General features: G+C 58.9%; 3 protein-coding genes across 5 annotated transcripts; 1 reads left to right on the top strand and 2 right to left on the bottom strand.

Moving 5' to 3' along the window:
* Positions 1–24: 24 nt before the first annotated feature.
* SCNM1 (sodium channel modifier 1) lies at positions 25–3768 on the top strand. The gene is made up of 8 exons (XM_056509994.1): positions 25–223; positions 520–590; positions 775–863; positions 1282–1373; positions 1633–1718; positions 2840–2943; positions 3032–3167; positions 3584–3768. The coding sequence occupies exons 1-8, from the start codon at positions 173–175 to the stop codon at positions 3681–3683; spliced, it is 729 nt and encodes a 242-aa protein (XP_056365969.1). The 5' UTR covers positions 25–172; the 3' UTR covers positions 3684–3768.
* A 566-nt stretch (positions 3769–4334) lies between these two features.
* TMOD4 (tropomodulin 4) lies at positions 4335–11921 on the bottom strand. Its single transcript, XM_056509983.1, has 10 exons — positions 11493–11921; positions 10591–10725; positions 10293–10449; positions 9383–9505; positions 8140–8229; positions 7930–8060; positions 7292–7399; positions 6187–6330; positions 5156–5300; positions 4335–4436 (listed from the first exon to the last, which is right to left on the bottom strand). The coding sequence occupies exons 2-10, from the start codon at positions 10711–10713 to the stop codon at positions 4414–4416; spliced, it is 1044 nt and encodes a 347-aa protein (XP_056365958.1). The 5' UTR covers positions 10714–10725; positions 11493–11921; the 3' UTR covers positions 4335–4413.
* Positions 11922–12361: 440 nt separating this feature from the next.
* Positions 12362–19984, bottom strand: VPS72 (vacuolar protein sorting 72 homolog). Of its 3 annotated transcripts, none has more exons than XR_008842140.1 (7): positions 19828–19984; positions 18272–18424; positions 18075–18186; positions 17241–17420; positions 16333–16474; positions 14693–15343; positions 12362–14413 (listed from the first exon to the last, which is right to left on the bottom strand). XR_008842140.1 is itself a non-coding variant. In XM_056509982.1 (6 exons), the coding sequence occupies exons 1-6, from the start codon at positions 19942–19944 to the stop codon at positions 14977–14979; spliced, it is 1071 nt and encodes a 356-aa protein (XP_056365957.1). In that variant the 5' UTR covers positions 19945–19984; the 3' UTR covers positions 12362–14976. The 3 variants fall into 3 exon arrangements, 1 of the variants encoding a protein (XP_056365957.1); XR_008842141.1 differs by having other exon boundaries at positions 12362–14360; positions 14801–15343; XM_056509982.1 differs by having other exon boundaries at positions 12362–15343.
* Between the last annotated feature and the right edge of the window lie 686 nt (positions 19985–20670).

The raw sequence follows: 20670 nt of genomic DNA, 5'->3' as shown, positions 1-20670 counted from the left end.
GCCATTCCCTCGGATGGTTCCCGCAGATGAACTACAACTCCCGTCATGCCGCGGGGGGCCGCCCTGAGCGCTCGCTGATTGGTCCTTTCCCCCGCGCACTGCCCGCTGGGAGGGGCTACCCGGAAGCGGCGGCGGCGGTTGCCATGGTGATCGCGGCCTAGCCGTAGCCGCCATGTCCTTTAAGCGCGACGAGAGCGACCCGGGGCCGCTCGGGGCGCTGCAGGTGGAGCCGGGACCCCCCGGGACCCCTCCCGGGACACCCCCCGGGAACCCCCGGCACCCCCAGCCCCAGCCCCGGCCTCCCTGCGCCTCCCCCGCCTTCACCACCGGGCCGCGGCCTGATCCCCCCGGGTCCCCTGAGCCCTTCCCCGACCCCCCGGGACCCCCAGCCCTTCCCTGGGTGTCCCTTTGTGTCCCTTCCGCCCTTCCCGGGGATGTCCCCAGGGTCCCTTTGCCAAGGGGGGACATTTCGGGGACAGTTTGGCCCTGAGTGACCCGGGGTGGCCCTGCTGTCCCCAGAAGCGCCGCGTGGCCGAGCTGCTGGCGAGCTCCATCCCCGAGGACGAGGCGCTGCTGCTGCGCGACGGCAGGTGAGGGGTCCCCAGGGTATCCCCAGGGTGTCCCCAAAGTGTCCCCAGGGTGTCCCCAAGTCCCCTGGCACAGGTCTGGGTGGGTTCTGCTCTTGTCACCCTCTCGTGACCCGGGTTTGGGGGATTCTGGCAGTGTCCCCTCAGTGTCCCCTCAGTGTCCCCACGTGTCCCCACGTGTCCCCAGGCTGGCGTGCTCGCTGTGTCCCCAGCGGCCCGTGTGTGACACGCTGCAGACGCTGCTGCTGCACAGGGCGGGCAGGAAGCACCTGGACAGTGAGTGCGGGGTCCCCGTGTCACCTGTGCTGTCCCCGTGTCACCTGTGCTGTCCCTGTGTCTGTCCCTGTGTCTGTCCCCGTGTCACCTGTGCTGTCCCTGTGTCCCTGTGTCTGTCCCTGTGTCCCCGTGTCACCTGTGCTGTCCCCGTGTCTGTCCCTGTGTCTGTCCCTGTGTCTGTCCCCGTGTCACCTGTGCTGTCCCCGTGTCACCTTGTCTGTCCCTGTGTCTGTCCCTGTGTCTGTCCCTGTGTCTGTCCCCGTGTCACCTGCCCTTTCCCTGTCCCCATGTCCCCATATCCCCAAATCCCTCTGTCCCCCTGTCCTGCTCTCCCTTGTCCCCACTGTGTCCCCATGTCCCCCTGTCCCCTCTCTGTCCCTGTCCCTGTCCCTGTCCCCAGCTGTCCCTCTGTCCCCAGCCCTGCAGCGCTCCTACGGGCGGCCCCGCTGTCCCCAGGTGACCCCGCAGGGACCCCAGGTGACCCCACAGGGGGTGTCCCCATCTGTGCAGGTGGGTGTGGCCGGGGGTGGGCGTGGCCTCACCGGGGGCGCGTCCCTGTGTGGGCGTGGCCTCACCGGGGCGCGTCCCTGTGTGGGCGTGGCCTCACCGGGGCGCGTCCCTGTGTGGGCGTGGTCTCACTGGGGCGTGTCCACGTGTGGGCGTGGTCTCACCGGGGCGTGTCCCTGTGTGGGCGTGGCCTCACCGGGGCGTGTCCCTGTCCCCCGGGTGTCCCCCGGGTGTCCCCTGTGTGTCCCCTGTGTGTCCCCAGGCGCCCCTGCTGGCCCGCACGCGCCGCCTGGCCCGCAGCGCGCTGCTGCCATCGGCCCCGTACAGCTCCTGCTGCAGGAAACCCGCGTGAGGGGAACACGGGAAATGGGGAGAGACCGGGAAATGGGGAGAGAAACCGGGAAATGGGAGAGAAACCGGGAAATGGGGAGAGAAACCGGGAAATGGGGAGAGAAACCGGGAAATGGGGAGAGAAACCGGGAAATGGGGAGAGAAACCGGGAAATGGGGAAAAATGGGGGAGAAACCGGGAAATGGGGGAGAAACCGGGAAATGGGGAGAGAAACCGGGAAATGGGGGAGAAACCGGGAAATGGGAGAGAAACCGGGAAATGGGGAAAATGGGAGAGAAACCGGGAAATGGGGAAAAATGGGGAGAGAAACCGGGAAATGGGAGAGAAACCGGGAAATGGGGAGAGAAACCGGGAAATGGGGAATGGGGAGAGAAACGGGGAAACGGGGAAAATGGGGGAGAAACCGGGAAATGGGGAAAAATGGGGGAGAAACCGGGAAATGGGGGAGAAACCGGGAAATGGGGAGAGAAACCGGGAAATGGGAAATGGGAGAGAAACCGGGAAATGGGGGAGAAACCGGGAAATGGGGAGAGAAACCGGGAAATGGGGAGAGAAACCGGGAAATGGAGAATGGGGGAAAAATGGGGGAGAAACTGGGAAATGGGGAATGGGGGAAATGGGGAAAACCGGGAAAATTAGGGAAAATTAGGGGAATAGTGGGGAAATGAGAAAAACGGGGAAATGAAGGGGAATGGGGAGAAAATGGAGGGCAAAACTGGAAATGGGGGGGAAATGAAGGGGAATGGGGAAAACGGGGAAAAATGGGGGAAGTGGGTAAAAAATGGGAAAATGGGAGGGAACTGAGGGAAAAAACAGGAGAAAAATGGGAAAAATACCAGGGAGAAACTGGGAAAATTGGGGAAAAACGTGGAAAAAATTAGGGAAACAGGGATGAAACAGGGAAAATGGGGGAAAATGGGAAAAGATGGGGAAGGGACCCAGGGGCAGCAGGAAAAGTTCTGGGATTGCCAGGAAAGGGGTTGGGAAGGGGGGAGATAAACTCTGGAATTCCCGGGATTTGCATCGGTGGGATGAGGAGAATTGGGGAAAAATCCCAAAATTCCCAGGAAATCTTGGGAATTTTGGAGATTCACCCCCTCTCCCTTCCCCCCTCCCAGGACAAAGAGCTCCAGGATCCCTGGGATGATCCCAAAAAATTCCCAAACGCCGCCAGAGCCGTCCCGGAATTCCGGGAATCCCGAAATCGCCGCACACAGAGAGGGTGAGACCCCTCCCAAAATTCCAGGGGGTTTTCCTGGGAATTCCCAACTCCTGGAATTCCCAGCAGCCCCTTCCTGCCTCCCCCACAGGTGTTCCCAAGGAAAGGAAAGCAGGAAGGAAAGAGAATTCCCGGAATTCCGAGGGATCCAAAGGGAATTCCCGGAATTCCGAAGGGCCGAGCCCGGAGCGGCTGCGAATCCTTCGGCACCACCTGCACCTGCGCAGGTGGGTGAAACTCTGGGAATTTTGGGGGGCACAAAAATCCCAAAAATATTCCAAAAAACTAAAAAAAAAAAATTCCCCCCAAAAAATCCCCTAAAAATCACCCTTAAATCATCCCAAAAAATCTCCAAAAAAATCCCTGAAAAAGTCACAAATAAGCCCCAAATAAGTCACCAGAATTAAAAAAAAAAAAAAAAAAAAAAAAATCAGGATAAAAGTTCCAAATCTGTGCCCAAAAAAATCTTGAAGGAATCCCAAAAAAATCCCCAAAAAAAATCTCAAAAAACCCCAAAAAAATCACAAAAAAATCCCAAAAAAATCACAAAAAATTCCCAAAAAATCACAAAAAATTCCCAAAAGAATCCCCAAAAATTTACCAAAAATTTCCCCCAAAAATCCCCCCAAATTCCCTTTTCCAGCCAGGGCTGGCTCCAGGATGCTGCTGGGAATTGGCTCAAGGACGAAAACGCCGAGTTCGACTCCGACGAGGAGGAGCCGCCCCCTCTGCCACCCCCCTGATGTCCCCAGATGTCCCCAAATGTCCCCAAGTGTCCCCAAATATCCCCAGAAACCCCAGAATAAATTGGAAATTTTTTGGAATTTTTGGGGAATTTTTGGGGATTTTTTGGTGAATTTTTGAGGATTTTTTTTTTTGATTTTCGGGAGATTTTTGTGGATTTTTTAGGGGGATTTTTTTTTTTTTTTTTAATTTTGGGGGAATTTTTGGGATATTTTTTGGGGAATTTCTGGGAGATTTTTTTGGGATTTTTGGGGCAATTTGGGGGATTTTTTTTTATTGTGGGGGATTTTTTTTTAAGATTTTTTATTCTTATTTCTATGGCATTTTGGGTGGATTTTTTTTTATTATTTTTTTGGGATTTCTTGGTATTTTTTTTGGAGAGGTATCCCAGAAAAAGGATTTGGGATTCCCTGTCCCCTCCTGTCCCTGTCCCTCTCCTTTTCCCCATTCCCAGTAGGAATTTTCCTCTAAATTTTTTAGGATTTTCCTACAAACCCCTCAAGAACCCCAAAATCGGGGGATTTGGGATTTCTCACGGTGACCCCACAGATCCAGGGGGACACATTTGGGGTCATGGCCACCCCTAAAATCCCAAAACCCCAAAACCCCAAATCCTTGGGTTTTCCACCACTTTTCCAGCTCATTCCCAGTTCATTCCCAGTTTATTCACAGTTTATTCCCAGTTCATTCCCAGCAGTTCCTGAGCTCGGGGTGGTCACGGGGCAATTTTTAGGATTTCTTCTGTTGGCGACCTGGGGGGAGAAAAAATGGGAGGGGTCAGAGGTGGGACCCCAAAATCCTGCCCTGAGGGACATTTGGGGACATTTTGGACCCCAAATTCCTGCCCAGGGGACACTTGGGGACAAACCTGGGACCCCAAATTCCTGCCCAGGGGACACTTGGGGACATTCAGGAGCTCGTTCCAAGGTGGGCTCAGCTCTGGCACCCCCAATCCCCCCCTGGTGGCACTTGGGGACACTTGGGGACACTACCAGAGCTCTTTTAAAGGTGCAGCAGCCCAAAATTCCTCCCTGGTGACACTTGGGGACACCTGGGGACACTCCCAGAGGTCCTTTTAAGGTGGGACAGCCCAAAATTCCTCCCTGGGGACACCTGGGGACACTCCCAGGGCTCCTTTTAAAGTGGGACAGCCCAAAATTCCCCCCCTGGTGACACCTGGGGACCCTTGGGGACACTCCCAGAGCTCCTTTTAAGGTGGGACAGCCCAAATTCCCCCCTGTGACAGTTTGGGACACTTGGGGACACTTGCGGACACTCCCAGGGCTCCTTTTAAGGTGGGACAGCCCAAATTCCCCCCTCCGGTGACACCTGGGGACACTCAGGAGCTCATCCTGAGGTGGGGCCGGCTCTGGGTGAGCCCGGCTGGGTGGCAGCGCCCCCTGGTGACACTGGGTGACACCGGGTGACACCGGGTGACACTGGGTGACACCGGGTGACAGCGGTGACTCACGCAGCTCGCTGTTGCGGGTCAGGGCGGCGGCGGCGCGCGCCCGCGGGCCCTGCAGGGTGAAGGTGTAACCGAGGCGCAGCAGCGACGGGCACTGCTCCAGCGTGGCTGCCATGGCCATCTCCACCGTGTCCCCCAGGCGCTGGCACTGCCGGATTGGGGACAGTGTCACTGTCACTGTCACTGTCACTGTCATTGTCACACCCCCGGTGTCCCCCACCATGGCCATCTCCACCGAGTCCCCCAGGCGCTGGCACTGCCAGATTGGGGACAGTGTCACTGTCACTGTCAGTGTCACTGTCAGTGTCACACCCCCGGTGTCCCCCACCATGGCCATCTCCACCGTGTCCCCCAGGCGCTGGCACTGCACGATTGGGGACAGTGTCACTGTCACTGTCACTGTCATTGTCACACCCCCGGTGTCCCCCACCATGGCCATCTCCACCGTGTCCCCCAGGCGCTGGCACTGCACGATTGGGGACAGTGTCACTGTCACTGTCACTGTCACTGTCACTGTCATTGTCACACCCCCGGTGTCCCCCACCATGGCCATCTCCACCGTGTCCCCCAGGCGCTGGCACTGCAGGACTGGGGATAGTCAGGTCACTGTCACCTCCCCTGGTGTCCCCAGTGTCCCTCCTACCCCCATCTCTGTCCCCATCCCTGTCCCTGTTCCTGTCCCCCATCCCTGTCCCCATCCTGTCCCCTTGTCATCTGGTTTGTCCCTGCTGTCCCTATCCCTGTTCCTGTCGTCATCCTGTCACCCTGTCACCTGGTTGTCCCTGCTGTCCCCATCCCTGTCCCTGTCCCTGTCCCCTGTCACCTGGTTGTCCCTGCTGTCCCCATCCCTGTCCAATCCCTGTCCCTGTCCCCTGTCCCCATCCCATTCCCTGTCCCCATCCTGTCCCCATCCTGTCCCCCTGTCACCTGGCTGTCCCTGCTATCCCCATCCCTGTCCCCATCCTGTCCCCTGTCCCCTGGCTGTCCCTGCTGTCCCCATCCCTGTCCCTGTCCCTGTCCCTGTCCCCTGTCACCTGGTTGTCCACCCGCAGCTCGCTCAGGCTCTGGTTCTGCCCCACGGCCGCCAGCAGCCGCAGCATCCCCGCGCTGGTGATGAAGTTGGACTCGAGGTTGAGGCTCTGCAGGCTGCGGTTCTGCTCCAGCATGGCGGCCACCGCCTGGGGACAGCGCGGGGACAGCGCGGGGACAGCGGAGTGACACCAGAGTGACACAGCAGGGACAGCGCGGGGACAGCGTGGGGACACCAGAGTGACACCACAGGGACAGCGCGGGGACAGCGGAGTGACACAGCGGGGACAGCGCGGGGACACCAGAGTGACACCAGAGTGATACAGCAGGGACAGCGCGGGGACAGCGGAGTGACACCAGAGTGACACCACAGAGACAGCATGGGGACACCAGAGTGACACCAGAGTGACACAGCAGGGACAGCGTGGGGACACCAGAGTGACACCACAGGGACAGCGTGGGGACACCAGAGTGACACAGCAGGGACAGCGTGGGGACACCAGAGTGACACCAGAGTGACACCACAGGGACAGCATGGGGACACCAGAGTGACACAGCAGGGACAGCGCAGGGACAGCGCGGGGACACCAGAGTGACACCAGCGTGACACCAGAGTGACACCACAGGGACAGCACGGGGACAGCAGAGTGACACCATGGGGACATGGCAAGGACACAGCAGGGACAGCACAGAGGTACCAGAGTGGCACCAAGGTCTCACTTAAGTGTCACTGCAGTGGCACCGTGGGGACACCGCCCTTGGTGTCCTGGGGATGGGGGAATGGGCTCAGGGTGGGGACTGTCCCCAGACTGATGGGGACATAGGGGGACACAGGCAGGGACTGTCCCCAAATTGATGGGGACATAGGGGGACACAGGCAGGGACTGTCCCCAAATTGATGGGGACATGGAGGACACTGGCAGGGATTGTCCCCAAACTTTCCAGGGATGTTTGGGGACCTTTAGGGAGACGGGGACAAAACATGGGGAAACATTTGGGGACATGGGTGGGACTATCCCCAACCTGCCCAGGGACCTCTGGGGACATGGACACGGGGCAGGGACTGTCCCCAGCCCGTGTGGGGACATGTGGGGACATGTGGGGACTCACGTTGGCCACGAGGTCGTTGCTGCGCGTGCCCACCAGGCTGAGGCTGCGCACGTGGGTGTTGGACTTGATGGCCTCGCAGATGGCCTCGAGCGTGGGGACAGGGATGTCCTGGGGACACGTGGGGACACGGGGTCACCAAGGGGCTGGGGTGGGACCTGCCACTTTGGGGACATTCTGGGGACAGGAGCCAACCCCCTGGGGACACCTTGGGGACAGGAACCATCCCCTGGGGACAACCTGGGGTGGGACCTGTCACCTTGGGGACAGAAACCACCCCCTTGGGGACACCCCAGGGTGGCACACACCCCCCTGGGGAGCCTTGGGGACGCCTTGGGGACAGGAGTCACCCCCCTGGGGACACCCCTGGATGGCACCAGACACCCTGACACCATCTGGGGACACCTTGGGGACAGGGACCACCCTCTTGGGGACACTTCAGGGTGGCACACGCCCCAATGGGAACACTCTGGGGACACCTTGGGGACAGGAACCATCCCCTGGGGACATCCTGGGATGGGACCTGTCACCCTGGGGACACCTTGGGGACAGAAACCACCCCCTTGGGGACAGTTCAGGGTGGCACACACCCCCTGGGGAGCCTTGGGGACGCCTTGGGGACAGTGTCAGCGCGGTGTCACCTTGATGTTGTTGAGGTTGACGTCCTGCAGCTCGGGGTCGTTGTTCTGCAGCCGCTGCAGCGTCTCGGCCACGTCCGTGGGGTTCGGGGGCTCGTCCGGCACCGGGCGGTACCGGTCCGGCTGCACCACGCCTGGCACGGGGACAGTGTGGGGCACCACAGGGACACCAGGCCTGTCCCCTGTCCCTGTCCCTGTCCCTTTGTCACTCACTGTTGATGCCCTCGGTGTTGGAGATGTTCCCGCTGCAGATGGCGTCGTAGTACTGCTTGTTACTCATCAGCGTGTACATGCCCAGGATGGCTGCGGGGACACGGGGACAGCAGGTGACATCGGGGACATCGGGGACACAGGGGACATCAGGGACACTGGGGACATTGGGGACAATGCAGGTGACATAGGGATGGGGTGACGCAGGGACAGGGGTGTGACACTCAGGTGTGTGACACTCAGGTGTGTGACATTCAGGTGAGTGACACTCAAGTGTGTGACACAGGGACAGACGTGACACTCGGGTGTGTGACACTCGGGTGTCCCCTCCCCGTGTGACACTCGGTGGCCCTCGGGGACAGCGTTACCCTCAACCCTTCCTGGTGCCGCTCCCGGCCCCGCGGGGATCCCGGCCTGCGCAGAACGGCCTCGTTCCCATGGATCCCATGGAAACCCAGGGACATCCCACAGATCCCACCCCATGGAAAACCCAATTCCATCCCATGGAAATCCCAGTTCCATCCCACCCATCCCATCCCATCCCATCCAATGGAAATCCCACAGATCCCATCCCACTCCCATCAGATCCCATCCCCATCCCTATTCCCATTCCTGATCCCATTCCCCACCCGCTGGTGATGTTGCACACCCAATCTCAATCCCAATCCCGTTCCCATTCCCATTCCCAATCCCACTCCCACCCACCGGCATTGTCGCACATCCCAATCCCCAATTCTCATTCCCAATCCCGTTCCCAATCCCCAATCCCATTCCCAGTCACAATCCCGTTCCCATTCCCAATCCCAATCCCAATCGCATTTCCGTTCCCACCCACCAGCAATGTCGCACATCCCATTCCCAATCCCATTCCCGTTCCCATTCCCAATCCCATTCCCGTTCCCAATCCCATTCCCATTCCCATTCCCAGTCTCATTCCCATTCCCGTTCCCAATCCCATTCCCAATCCCACCCGCACCCACCGACGATGTCGCACATCCCATTCCCGTTCCCAATCCCATTCCCATTCCCATTCTCATTCCCATTCCCAATCCCAATCCCATTCCCAATCCCATTCCCAATCCCATTCCCGTTCCCGTTCCCGGTCCCGGTCCCGGTCCCACCCACCGACGATGTCGCACATCCCATTCCCGTTCCCAATCCCATTCCCATTCTCATTCCCATTCCCGTTCCCATTCCCGTTCCCGTTCCCGTTCCCGTTCCCGGTCCCGGTCCCGGTCCCACCCACCGGCGATGTCGCACATCTCGGCCTCGGTGGCGTTGGCCAGCGCCTCCTCCAGCTCCGGCTCCAGCGTCACCTGCTCCTCCCGCGGCAGCTCCGGCGCCACGCTCTTGGGGACAAACGGCTTCCCTGGGGACAGGGACAGGGACATGGGGACGGGGACAGGGACATGGGGACAAACGGCTTCCCTGGGGACAGGGACAGGGACATGGGGACAGGGACAGGGACATGGGGACAGACAGCTTCCCTGGGGACAGGGACAGGAGGATATGGGGACAGGGACAGGGACATGGGGACAGACAGCTTCCCTGGGGACAGGGACAGGAGGATATGGGGACAAACAGCTTCGCTGGGGACAGGGACATGGGGACAGGGACAGGGGATATGGGGACAGGGACAGGGACAGGGACATGGGGACAGGGACAGGGGGACAAGCAGCTTCCCTGGGGACAGGGACATGGGGATATTGAGGCTGGCACTGCCGGGGGGTGACACTGCCAGGGGCTGTGACCATCCCGAGGGTGACACTGCCAGGGCTGGTGACACTGCCAGGGCTGGTGACACTGCCAGGGCCGGTGGCCGTGCCCGGGTGACACTGCCAGGGCCGGTGGCCGTGCCTGGGTGACACTGCCAGGGCCGGTGACACTGCCAGGGCTGGTGGCCGTGCCCGGGTGACACTGCCAGGGCCGGTGACACTGCCAGGGCTTGTGGCTGTGCCCGGGTGACACTGCCAGGGCCGGTGGCCGTGCCCGGGGCTGGCGGGGGCCCAGCTCGCCCAGGACACCCGAGCTGCTGGCGAGCCGAGCTAAATATACCCGAGCCTGGGGCCCGGTCCCCTCCGAGTCCCCAGGCTGTCCCCAGGCTGTCCCCAGCCCATCCCCACGCTGTCCCCAGGTGTCCCCAGGTGTCCCCAGACCTTTTTTCTCGCCGGTGAAGGGCACGAGGTCCTGGCGCTCCTCGGCCTCCAGCGCCTGCCGCTCCAGGTGCTGCAGCAGCGCCTCCCGGTCCAGGGGTCCCGTGGGGCTCTTGTGGGTCTGGTCCCGCTGGCGCAGCCCCGCGGGCAGCAGCACGTTCTGGGGACACCGCCCGTGTCACCACCGCCCGTGTCACCACCGCCCTGCCACCGCCCTGTCACCGCCCGTGTCACCACCGCCCTGTCACCGCCCTGTCACCGCCCTGTCACCGCCCTGTCACCCTCGTGTCCCCGCGCCCACCTCGGGGTCCATCTCGGCCAGCTCGGCGTCCAGCTGCGCCAGCTCCTCCGGCGACAGCTCCTGCAGGATTTTGTCCTCGTCGATGTCGCGATACTTCTCCAGCTCCTGCCGGTACGGCGTCATGGCCGCGGGGACCTGGGGACAGCGGGGTGGCACTGATGGGGACGGGGGGACACAGGGGGACAGCGGGGTGGCACTGATGGGGATAGCGGGACACAGGGGGACACAGGGGGACAGCGGGGTGGCACTGATGGGGACAGCGGGACACAGGGGGACAGCGGGGTGGCACTGATGGGGACGGGGGGGACACGGAGGGACACGGAGGGACACGGAGGGATAGCGGGATGGCACCGCTGGGGACACCGCGGGACACGGGGGGACCCCTCTGTGCCACTACTGGGAGCTCTGGGGACACCGGGGGACACGTGGGGACACCGGGGACCGCTCTGTGCCACCCCCTGGGGACACCGGGAGACCCCTCTGCAGGGGCAGCGCTTGGGGACACCGAGCACACCCCCACCAAAAGCGTCCCCAAATGTTGTCCCCAGCCTCTGTCACCTTCCAGGGTCACATCCCGCTCTCTCCCCTCCCCCCAGTTCCTGAGTCCCCCCAAATTCCAGCCCCCCCCCCCCCCCCCCCCCCCCCGGGGGAGGTGACAGGAGGGACAAACCGCGGTGTCCCCAAATGTCGCGACCCCACAGACGCCACCCCGCGGTGTCCCCAGAGCGGGGGGTGGGGACACACCTGCCCTGCCCCACCCCCCTCGGAGCGTGGGAATTCCTTTGGGAAGCGGCTCCGCGATCCCGCAGAAATCCCAAAATCCCAAAATTGTGAGGGGGAGGAGGGGGGAGGTGACACGGCCGCCACCCCTCGGGGACAAGGCGGGGACAGCGCGGCCGTACCTGGGGCCGATCCCAAACGCCGGCGCTGATCCTAAAGCTGCGGGGTGGATCCCAAAGCCGATCCCAAAGCCGATCCCAAAAGCCGGCGCTGATCCCGGAGCCCCGGGGCCGATCCCAAAGCTGATCCCAAAAGCCGGGGCCGATCCCAAAGCTGTGGGGCCGCGCGGGGCATGAGATCAGCGCTTTATTCGGGCCGCAGGGGCGGGTCCGGGAGCCGGCCCTTATCGGGAACGGGGGGGCCCCGCCCCGGCCCCAAAAACCGCCGGGCCAAAGGGACAGCGGCTCCGGCCCCAATCCTATAAACCCTGTATGACTCTGACCCCAAAAACCGCCGGGATCCTCCCCAAATCCTGCAAATTCTACAAAACTCTGACCCTAAAAACTGTCAGGGGAAAAGGGAGAGCGGATCCTTCCCAAATCCTATAAAACCTACAGAAAACTGTCAGGGGAAAAGGGACAGCGGGTCCTGCCCCAGTCCTATAAACCCTATATGTCTCTGACCCCAAAAACCGCCGGGATCCTCCTTCCTAAATCTTATAAATTCTACAAAGCTCTGACCCCAAAAACCGCCGGAATCCGTCCCAAAACCTGCAAATTCTACAAAGCTCTGACCCCCAAAGCTGCCAGGATCCTTCCCAAACATTACAAATCCTACAGAACTCTGACCCTAAAAACTGTCAGGGGAAAAGGGACAGCAGGTCCTGCCCCAATCCTATAAACTCTGCAAGTCTCTAACCCCAAAAACCTTCAGGATCTTTCCTGAATCCTATAAACCCTACAAAGCTCAAGGAGGTTTTGGCCCCCTAAGTCCCAAATTTAGGGAGGTGAAGGGGTTTGAACCCCCAAAATGGGGTTTGGGGGAGCTGGGAAGGAAAAGGGGACCCCATAAAGTTTATTTCAGGATTTTCTGGAATCCCACAAACTGTTTATTTATTGTAGGGTGTCCTGGAAAATAAGGGATTTATGAACCTTGTTTATTGTAGGAAAAGGAGCTCCCATCCCATATTTTCTATAGGATTTCCTCTAAAAGGGGCTCCCACCCCATATTTTCTGTAGGATTTCCTGGTAAAAGGGGCTCCCACCCCATATTTTCTGTAGGATTTCCTCTAAAAGGGGCTCCCACCCCATATTTTCTGTAGGATTTCCTCTAAAAGGGGCTCCCACCCCTCATTTTTGTAGGATTTCCCGCCACCCCACACAAACCAACCCCCAACTTCACTTTATTTCCTCCTCCAACACCCCTGGTGAACACTGACCGCCCCAAAAAGCATCACTTGGGGTGATCCCATATCCCCAAATCCCAAAATCCCAATATCCCAGGATTTTGGGCTCTAGGAATGCTTTGTGTGATGATTTTTTGGTGTCCTGGGTGGGGCTTTCTCAAAACCATCACTGTGGATGATCCCATCTCCCAAAATCCCAAATCCCAAATCCCATATCCCAATACCTCAAAATCCCAATATCCCAATACCTCAAAATCCCAAATCCCAACACCCCAGAATCTCAGGATTTCAGGCACTGGGAACACTTTGTTTTCTGCCATTTTGGATGGAAGACACTCAAGAAATCAATCGCTGTGGATGACTGCACATCCCAACATCCCAGATCCTGAAATCCCAATACCCCTAAACCCCAAATCCCAACATCCCAAATCCTGAAATCTCAACACTCCAATATCCCAGAATCCCCAGGATTTCAGGCACTGGGAACACTTTGTTTCATTACCATTTCCTGCCATTTCAGATGGGAGCCCCACAACAAAACCATCGCTGCGGATGACGCCATCTCCCAACATCCCAAATACTAAAATCCTAAAATCTGAAATCCCAAGATCCCAATACTCCAGCATCCCAATATCCCAGGATTTCATGAACTGGCAACACTTTGTTTGGTGACAATTTTCCGCCATTTTGGATGGGAGCCCCTCAACAAATCCATCACCGCCGTCAATCCCAACATCCCAACACCCCAAATCCCAAAATTAGGACGTCAGGCGCTGGGGACGCTCTGCTTGATGACGATTTTCTGCCATTTTGGATGGAAGACACTCAACAAATCCATTGCTGTGGATGACGTCATCTCCCAACATCCCAAATACTAAAACCCCAACACCCCAAAATCCCAACACCCCAAAATCCCAACACCCCAGAATCCCAGAATTCCAGAATCCCAGGCACTGGGAACACTTTGTTTCATGACCATTTTCTGCCATTTTGGATGGGAGCCCCTCAACAAATCCATCACCGCCATCAATCCCAACACTCCAAATCCCAATATCCCAAATCCTGGACGTCAGGCGCTGGGGACGCTCTGCTTGATGACGATTTTCCGCCATTTTGGATGGAGCCCCACAACAAAACCATCATTGGGAATGACACCATCTCCCAAAATCCCAAATACTAAAACCCCAACACCCCAAAACCCCAACACCCCAAAATCCCAACACCCCTGAATCCCAGGATTTCATGAACTGGCAACACTTTGTTTGGTGACAATTTTCCGCCATTTTGGATGGAGCCCCACAACAAAACCATCGCTGCGGACGACGCCATCTCCCAAAATCCCAAATACTAAAACCCCAACACCCCAAAATCCCAACACCCCAAAATCCCAACAACCCAGAATCCCATAATTCCAGAATCCCAGAATTCCAGGAACTGGGAACACTTTGTTTCATGACCGTTTTCTGCCATTTTGGATGGGAGCCTCTCAACAAATCCATCATCGCCATCAATCCCAAAACCCCAAAATCCCAGGATGTCAGGTGCTGGGGACGCTCTGCTTGATGACGATTTTCTGCCATTTTGGATGGAAGACACTCAACAAAACCATCGCTGTGGATGACACCATCTCCCAACATCCCAAATACTAAAACCCCAAAATCCCAACACCCCAAAATTGGGACGTCAGGCACTGTGATGCTCTGCTTGATGACGATTTTCTGCCATTTTGGATGGAGCCCCACAACAAAACCATCATTGGGAATGACGCCATCTCCCAAAATCCCAAATACTAAAACCCCAACACCCCAAAATCCGAACACCCCAAAATCCCAACAACCCAGAATCCCAGAATTCCAGGAACTGGGAACACTTTGTTTCATGACCGTTTTCCGCCATTTTGGATGGGAGCCCCTCAACAAATCCATCACCGCCGTCAATCCTAAAACCCCAAATTCCTGGATATCAGGTGCTGGGGACGCTCTGCTTGATGACGATTTTCTGCCATTTTGGATGGAGCCCCACAACAAAACCACCATTGGGAATGACGCCATCTCCCAAAATCCCAAATACTAAAACCCCCAACACCCCAAAATCCCAACACTCCAAAATCAGGACGTCAGGCGCTGGGGACGCTCTGCTTGATGACGATTTTCTGCCATTTTGGATGGAAGACCCACAACAAAACCATCGCTGCGGACGACGCCATCTCCCAACACCCCAAATACTAAAACCCCAACACCCCAAATCCCAAAATTGGGACGTCAGGCGCTGGGGACGCTCTGCTTGATGACGATTTTCTGGCGGCCCGGCCGCGGCGCGGCGCCGTCCCCGGGCCCCGCCATGGCGGCGGCGGCGGCGCTGGGCAGCCCGTGCGCGGTGATGTATTTCCTGTAGGCCTCGCGGATGATGCGGAAGGCGCGGGCGTTGGAGTAGGGGATGTCGGTGATGGGGTCCCGGTACAGGGCCGGTTTGTGGGTGACCGGGCACAGCTCCCGCACCGGCAGCCGCGGCGGTTTGGATTTGGGGAAGCAGCGCTCGAAGGTGGCGTCGTCGCTGAAGGAGATGAAGGTGCGGGAGCATTTCCCCGGGGACGGCGGGGCGGGTGTGGGGTGGGAGTCGGGGTCCAGCCTGGAACGGGAGCGGGAGAGGGTGGGTGGGATGGTGGAATTCATCCAGGGGCACCACGGGGTTTGGGGGTCACAAAAAATGTGATTCCAGTGGGGTTTGGGGTGCCAGGGTGGTGATCAAGAACTGCCACCCCAGTGGGGTTTAGGGGTCTCAAAAACTGTGATTCCAGTGGGGTTTGGGGTGCCAGGGTGGTGACCAAAAATTGCCACTCCAGTGGGGTTTGGGGGTCTCAAAAACTGCCACTCCAAAGGGGAATTTGGGGTCACAAAAACTGTGATTCCAATGGGGTTTGGGGTGCCAGGGTGGTGACCAAAAATTGCCACTCCAGTGGGGTTTGGGGGTTTCAAAAACTGCCACTCCAAAGGGGAATTTGGGGTCACATAAACTGTGATTCCAATGGGGTTTGGGGGTCTCAAAAACTGCCACTCCGACGGGATTTGGGGTCTCAAAAACTGTGATTCCAATGGGGTTTGGGGTGCCAGGGTGGTGATCAAGAACTGCCACTCCAATGGGGTTTGGGGGTCTCAAAAACTGTGATTCCAAAGAGGGATTTGGGTTCTCAAAAACTGTGATTCCAATGGGGTTTTGGGGTGCCAGGGTGGTGACCAAAAACTGCCACTCCAAAGGGATTTGAGGGTCTCAAAAACTGCCACTCCAATGGGGTTTGGGGTCTCAAAAACTGTGATTCAAAAGGAGTTTGGGGTGCCAGGGTGGTGCCCAAAAACTGTGACTCTAATGGAGTTTGGGGTGCCAAGGTAGTGCCCAAAATGTGTTTTTCCCACAGTATTTAGGGGTTCCAAGGTGATGCCCAAAAACTGCCTTTCCCACAGGATTTGGGGGCTCCAAAGTGCTTTTCCCTCCCCAAACTGAAACAGAACCAAGGCACAACCCCAGGTGGGGATCCAGCACCCAAACCCACCCCCCAGACTGGAAATTTGGGATTTGGGGAGCAGCCCCAGGGGAGGATTTGGGGCTCTGGTGGCACTCACCCCTCCACGTCCACGGGCTCGTCGCGGCCGGGCTCGGGCAGCAGGGGCATGGTGAGTGACCAGTAACGGATCACGGGCCCCACGATCTTCCTCTTCTTCTGCACCTGCTTCTTCTTGTCGGCCTCCAGCCTCTCATAGTTCTCTGGGGTGGGGATGGAGGCAGGGCCACGTTACAGGGGTGCCAGGTCTGATCTGGGATCCCTGTGCTGCTCCCAGTGACATTCCCTGCCCCACTCCTGCTGTCCTGGTGCCATTCCTGTTGTCCCTGTCCCATTCCCAGTCCCATTCCCAGTGTCCCTGTCCCATTGCCAGTGTCTCTGTCCCACTCCTGCTGTCCTGGTGCCATTCCTGAGATCCCTGTGCCATTCCTGGGATCCCTGGGCCATTCCTGAGGTTCCTGTCCCATTCCCAGTGTCCCTGTCCCATTCTTGTGGTCCTAGTGCCATTCCCAGTGTCCCTGCCCCAATTCTGCTGTCCCATTTCCAGTATCCCATTCCCATTCCCAGTATCCCACTCCCATTCCGAGTATTCCATTCCCAGTGTCCCTGTCCCATTTCTGGTATCCCAGCCCCACTCCTGCTCACCCAGGGAGCGCAGGTTGATCTCCTCAGTGATCTTGGCCCTGTCCCTGCCCCACTCCCAGTATCCCAGCCCCATTCCCAGTATCCCATTCCCAGTATCCCAGTATCCCATTCCCAGAATCCCATTCCCAGTATCCCAGCCCCGTTCCCACTCCCAGTATCCCATTCCCAGTATCCCATTCCCAGTATCCCAGCCCCACTCCTGCTCACCCAGGGAGTGCAGATTGAGCTCCTCAGTGATCTTGGCCCTGTCCCTGCCCCATTCCCAGTATCCCATTCCCAGTATCCCAGCCCCATTCCCAGTATCCCAGCCCCACTCCTGCTCACCCAGGGAGCGCAGGTTGATCTCCTCAGTGATCTTGGCCTCCTCCAGCAGCTCCTCCTGGGTCAGGGGCCGCTCGTAGCTGGTGCCTCCCTTTTTCCTCTTGGACTGCACCTGGCGCTCCTGGAGCCGCAGGAACGTCTGCCGGGTGTGCTCCGTGGTGGACTGGCGCATGTGCTTCCGGCCTGGAGGGACACTGCATCAGCCATGGGATCCTGGGATCACCCAGAGATCCCAGGGATCCTGATCCTGACCCAGAGAGCCCCTGGAGAACCAGAAGTTCTCCCATGGGATCCCATTTTTAGGGAATGTCTGCCGGGTGTGCTCTGTGGTGGACTGGCGCATGTGCTTCCAGCCTGGAGGGACACTGCATCAGCCATGGGATCCTGGGATCACCCAGAGATCCCAGGGATCCTGATCCTGACCCAGAGAGCCCCTGGAGAAACAGGAGTTCTCTCATGGAATCCCCAGGATCCCGATCCCAACCCCTGGAGATTCAGGAGTTCTCCCACGGGATCCGGTTCCCAACCCCTGTATCACCAGGAGATCCCTGAGATGCCATTCCCATCCCAGCTGGGATCACCAGGAGATTCCTGAGATGCCATTCCCATCCCAGCTGGGATCACCAGGAGATCCCTGGGATCCCATTTCCAACACCTGGAGAACCAGGAGCCCTCCCAAAAGATTCCATTCCCAACCCCTGGATCACTCAGAGATTCCCAGGATCTCATTCTTAGTCCCTGGAGCACCAGGAGTTCTCCCAGAGGATCCCATTCCCACCTGGGATCACCAAGACCCTGCTCCTACCCCCTCCCCACCCCTCCCCACCCCACACTCACTGTCTCCCACATCCTCCTGCAGCTCCAGGGGCAGGGATTTCACCTCCCTGCTTTTCTGGGCTCCTCCCCGCGGCCCCTCCGCCTTCTTGGCCCGCAGGCTCTTGAGCGGCTCCTGAAGGACACAGACCCAGAATCAAACCCCCAGAGGATGGAAGTGGGGTGGTTTCCCCAGGAGGAGCCCCGGGGTGGCTGGGTACCCGGTAGGCCTTGGTGAGGACGCGGCGGCGGCGCCGGGGCTCGGCCTCGTCCTGCTCCGAGCCCGGCTCGTCACCCTCGTCGATGTCGAAGTCCGAGTCCACCTCGTCATCGCTGTCCGAGTGCTCCCCGCGGTACTCGTCGTCCCCAGACTCCTGTGGGATATTGGGAACGTTGGGAATGTGGGGGTGGGAACTATGGAACCCCACTGAGGGATCCCCGTGGGACCCATTGTCCCCAGACTCCTGTGGGAATGTTGGGAATATGGGGTTGGGAACTATGGAACCCCACTGAGGGATCCCCGTGGGACTCATCGTCCCCAGACTCCTGTGGGAATGTTGGGAATGTTGGGAATTATGGAATCCCACCGAGGGATCCCCGTGGGACTCATTGTCCCCAGACTCCTGTGGGAATGTTGGGAATGTGGGGCTGGGAATTATAGAATCCCACCGAGGGACCCCCATGGGACTCGTCGTCCCCAGACTCCTGTGGGATATTGGGAATGTTGGGAATTATGGAATCCCACCGAGGGATCCCCATGGGACTCATCATCCCCAGACTCCTGTGGGATATTGGGAATGTTGGGAATTATGGAATCCCACCGAGGGATCCCCATGGGACTCATCATCCCCAGACTCCTGTGGGATATTGGGAATGTGGGGTTGGGAATTATGGAATCCCACCGAGGGATCCCCATGGGACTCATCATCCCCAGACTCCTGTGAGATATTCGGAATGTTGGGAATGTGGGGTTGGGAATTAGGGAATCCCACTGAGGGATCCCCATGGGACTCACTGTTCCCAGATTCCTGTGGGAATGTTGGAATTGGTGGGTTGGGAACTATGGAACCCACTGAGGGATCCCCGTGGTGCTTCTAGTCCCCAGATTCCTGTGGGAATGTTGGGAGTAAGGGATTCGGAACTATGGAACCCCACTGAGAGACTCATTGTCCCCAAAATCCTGCAGGATACAGGGATGGATACTCCTACAGACTCCCTGGATAATTCCCTGTTATCCCTGAATTCCTGTGGAATATGGGATCCTCACCCCACAGACCCATCTGAGGGGTTCCACGGACCCGTTATCCCTGAATTCCTGTGGAATATGGGATCCTCACCCCACAGACCCATCTGAGGGGTTCCACGGACCCGTTATCCCTGAATTCCTGTGGAATATGGGATCCTCACCCCACAGACCCATCTGAGGGGTTCCACGGACCCGTTACCCCTGAATTCCTGTGGAATATGGGATCCTCACCCCACAGACCCATCTGAGAGGTTCCACGGACCCCCTTTATGCCGGAATCTCACGGGGATGGATCACCCGGGGGATCCCACGGATCCCCATTCCCCGGACATTCCCACATCCCGAACACACCCCCATTTCCCGGATAACCCCCACACTCCCCGCAAATCCCCGCTCGGGACCCTCAGCCTCCCTCCCCCCCCACTCCCCTCACGTTTCCCGCCGCTGCCCTCCCTCCCCTCACAGCGGGCCCGCTCCCGCTCCGCTCCCGCTCCGCGCCCCCTCCCGCCGCCCGCTGCCGCCGCCGCTCGCCTCGTTGAAGCCGCCGTAGGTGGTCTGGTAGAATTCATCCTCCTCCTCGGCCTGGAGCAGCCCCGAGAGGCGATTCCCGGCCGTCCGGCGCGGGGCGCGGCCCTCGGCCAGGCTCATGTCGGCGCTCGGCTGAGCCGCCTGCGGAGCGCCGCGGGCAGCAGGAGAGAGAGAGAGAGCGCCGAGCGATCGATGGGCAGAGAGCGCGACACCGCGCGGGGAACGGGCGACTGCGGGTGACGTCATCGCGCGGGGTGACGTCATGGGATGGGTATGAGGAGTTGTGTGTGCTCTGTGATGTCACAGGGGGCGTGTGTGAGCTGTGGCGTCACGGGATGCGTGTGAGGAGTTGAGTGTGCCCTGTGACATCAGGTGAGCTGTGGCGTCATGGGCCGTGTGGGTTGTGTGTGCGCTCTATTACATCACAGAGTGGGTTGTGACTCTGTGATGTCATAGGGTGAGCCAGCAGCGTGACGTCACAGGATGGGCATGTGTGTGCTCTGTGACAACACAAGGCAAGGACACTTGTGCTCCCATGACGTCACAGATTGGGGGTGTAGCACATATGTGTACTGCTCTCCGATATGAGTTACCACTGTGGTTAATATGACGTCAGCGATGAATATGACGTCACTTCGCCAATCACGTGACACATCGGGGGCTAATCCAAACGGGAGGAGAGGCGGCGCCGCTGCCCGAGCCGCGCATGCGCCGTGCGGGCCCGCCCGCGTGGCTCCCGCTCCCCCACCGCCCGCGGCCGCGTGGGGCGCTCGGCGAGGGGCGGGGCTGAGCGCTGAAAGGGGCGGGGCTCAGCATAAACCGGGGCGCGCCCACGCGTGATTGGTG

This window comes from Oenanthe melanoleuca, chromosome 25 (assembly GCF_029582105.1).
Source record: "Oenanthe melanoleuca isolate GR-GAL-2019-014 chromosome 25, OMel1.0, whole genome shotgun sequence".
Classification (NCBI taxonomy): Eukaryota; Metazoa; Chordata; class Aves; order Passeriformes; family Muscicapidae; genus Oenanthe; species Oenanthe melanoleuca.
This window is presented reverse-complemented; position numbering and strand designations above follow the sequence as displayed.

Excerpts from the sequence above, each read along its gene's own strand:
- VPS72 (XM_056509982.1), bottom strand. The coding sequence starts at position 19,944 with ATGAGCCTGGCCGAGGGCCGCGCCCCGCGCCGGACGGCCGGGAATCGC. Across the intron at positions 16,475-17,240 it reads GATCAACCTGCGCTCCCTGG|AGAACTATGAGAGGCTGGAG; the intron begins GTGAGCAGGAGT and ends TCCCCACCCCAG. Across the intron at positions 15,344-16,332 it reads GAGCCCGTGGACGTGGAGGG|GCTGGACCCCGACTCCCACC; the intron begins GTGAGTGCCACC and ends CTCCCGTTCCAG.
- TMOD4 (XM_056509983.1), bottom strand. The coding sequence starts at position 10,713 with ATGACGCCGTACCGGCAGGAGCTGGAGAAGTATCGCGACATCGACGAG. Across the intron at positions 10,450-10,590 it reads TGGCCGAGATGGACCCCGAG|AACGTGCTGCTGCCCGCGGG; the intron begins GTGGGCGCGGGG and ends CGGTGTCCCCAG. Across the intron at positions 5,301-6,186 it reads AGCTGCGGGTGGACAACCAG|TGCCAGCGCCTGGGGGACAC; the intron begins GTGACAGGGGAC and ends CCAATCCGGCAG.
- SCNM1 (XM_056509994.1), top strand. The coding sequence starts at position 173 with ATGTCCTTTAAGCGCGACGAGAGCGACCCGGGGCCGCTCGGGGCGCTG. Across the intron at positions 224-519 it reads GGCCGCTCGGGGCGCTGCAG|AAGCGCCGCGTGGCCGAGCT; the intron begins GTGGAGCCGGGA and ends TGCTGTCCCCAG. Across the intron at positions 2,944-3,031 it reads AATCGCCGCACACAGAGAGG|GTGTTCCCAAGGAAAGGAAA; the intron begins GTGAGACCCCTC and ends CCTCCCCCACAG.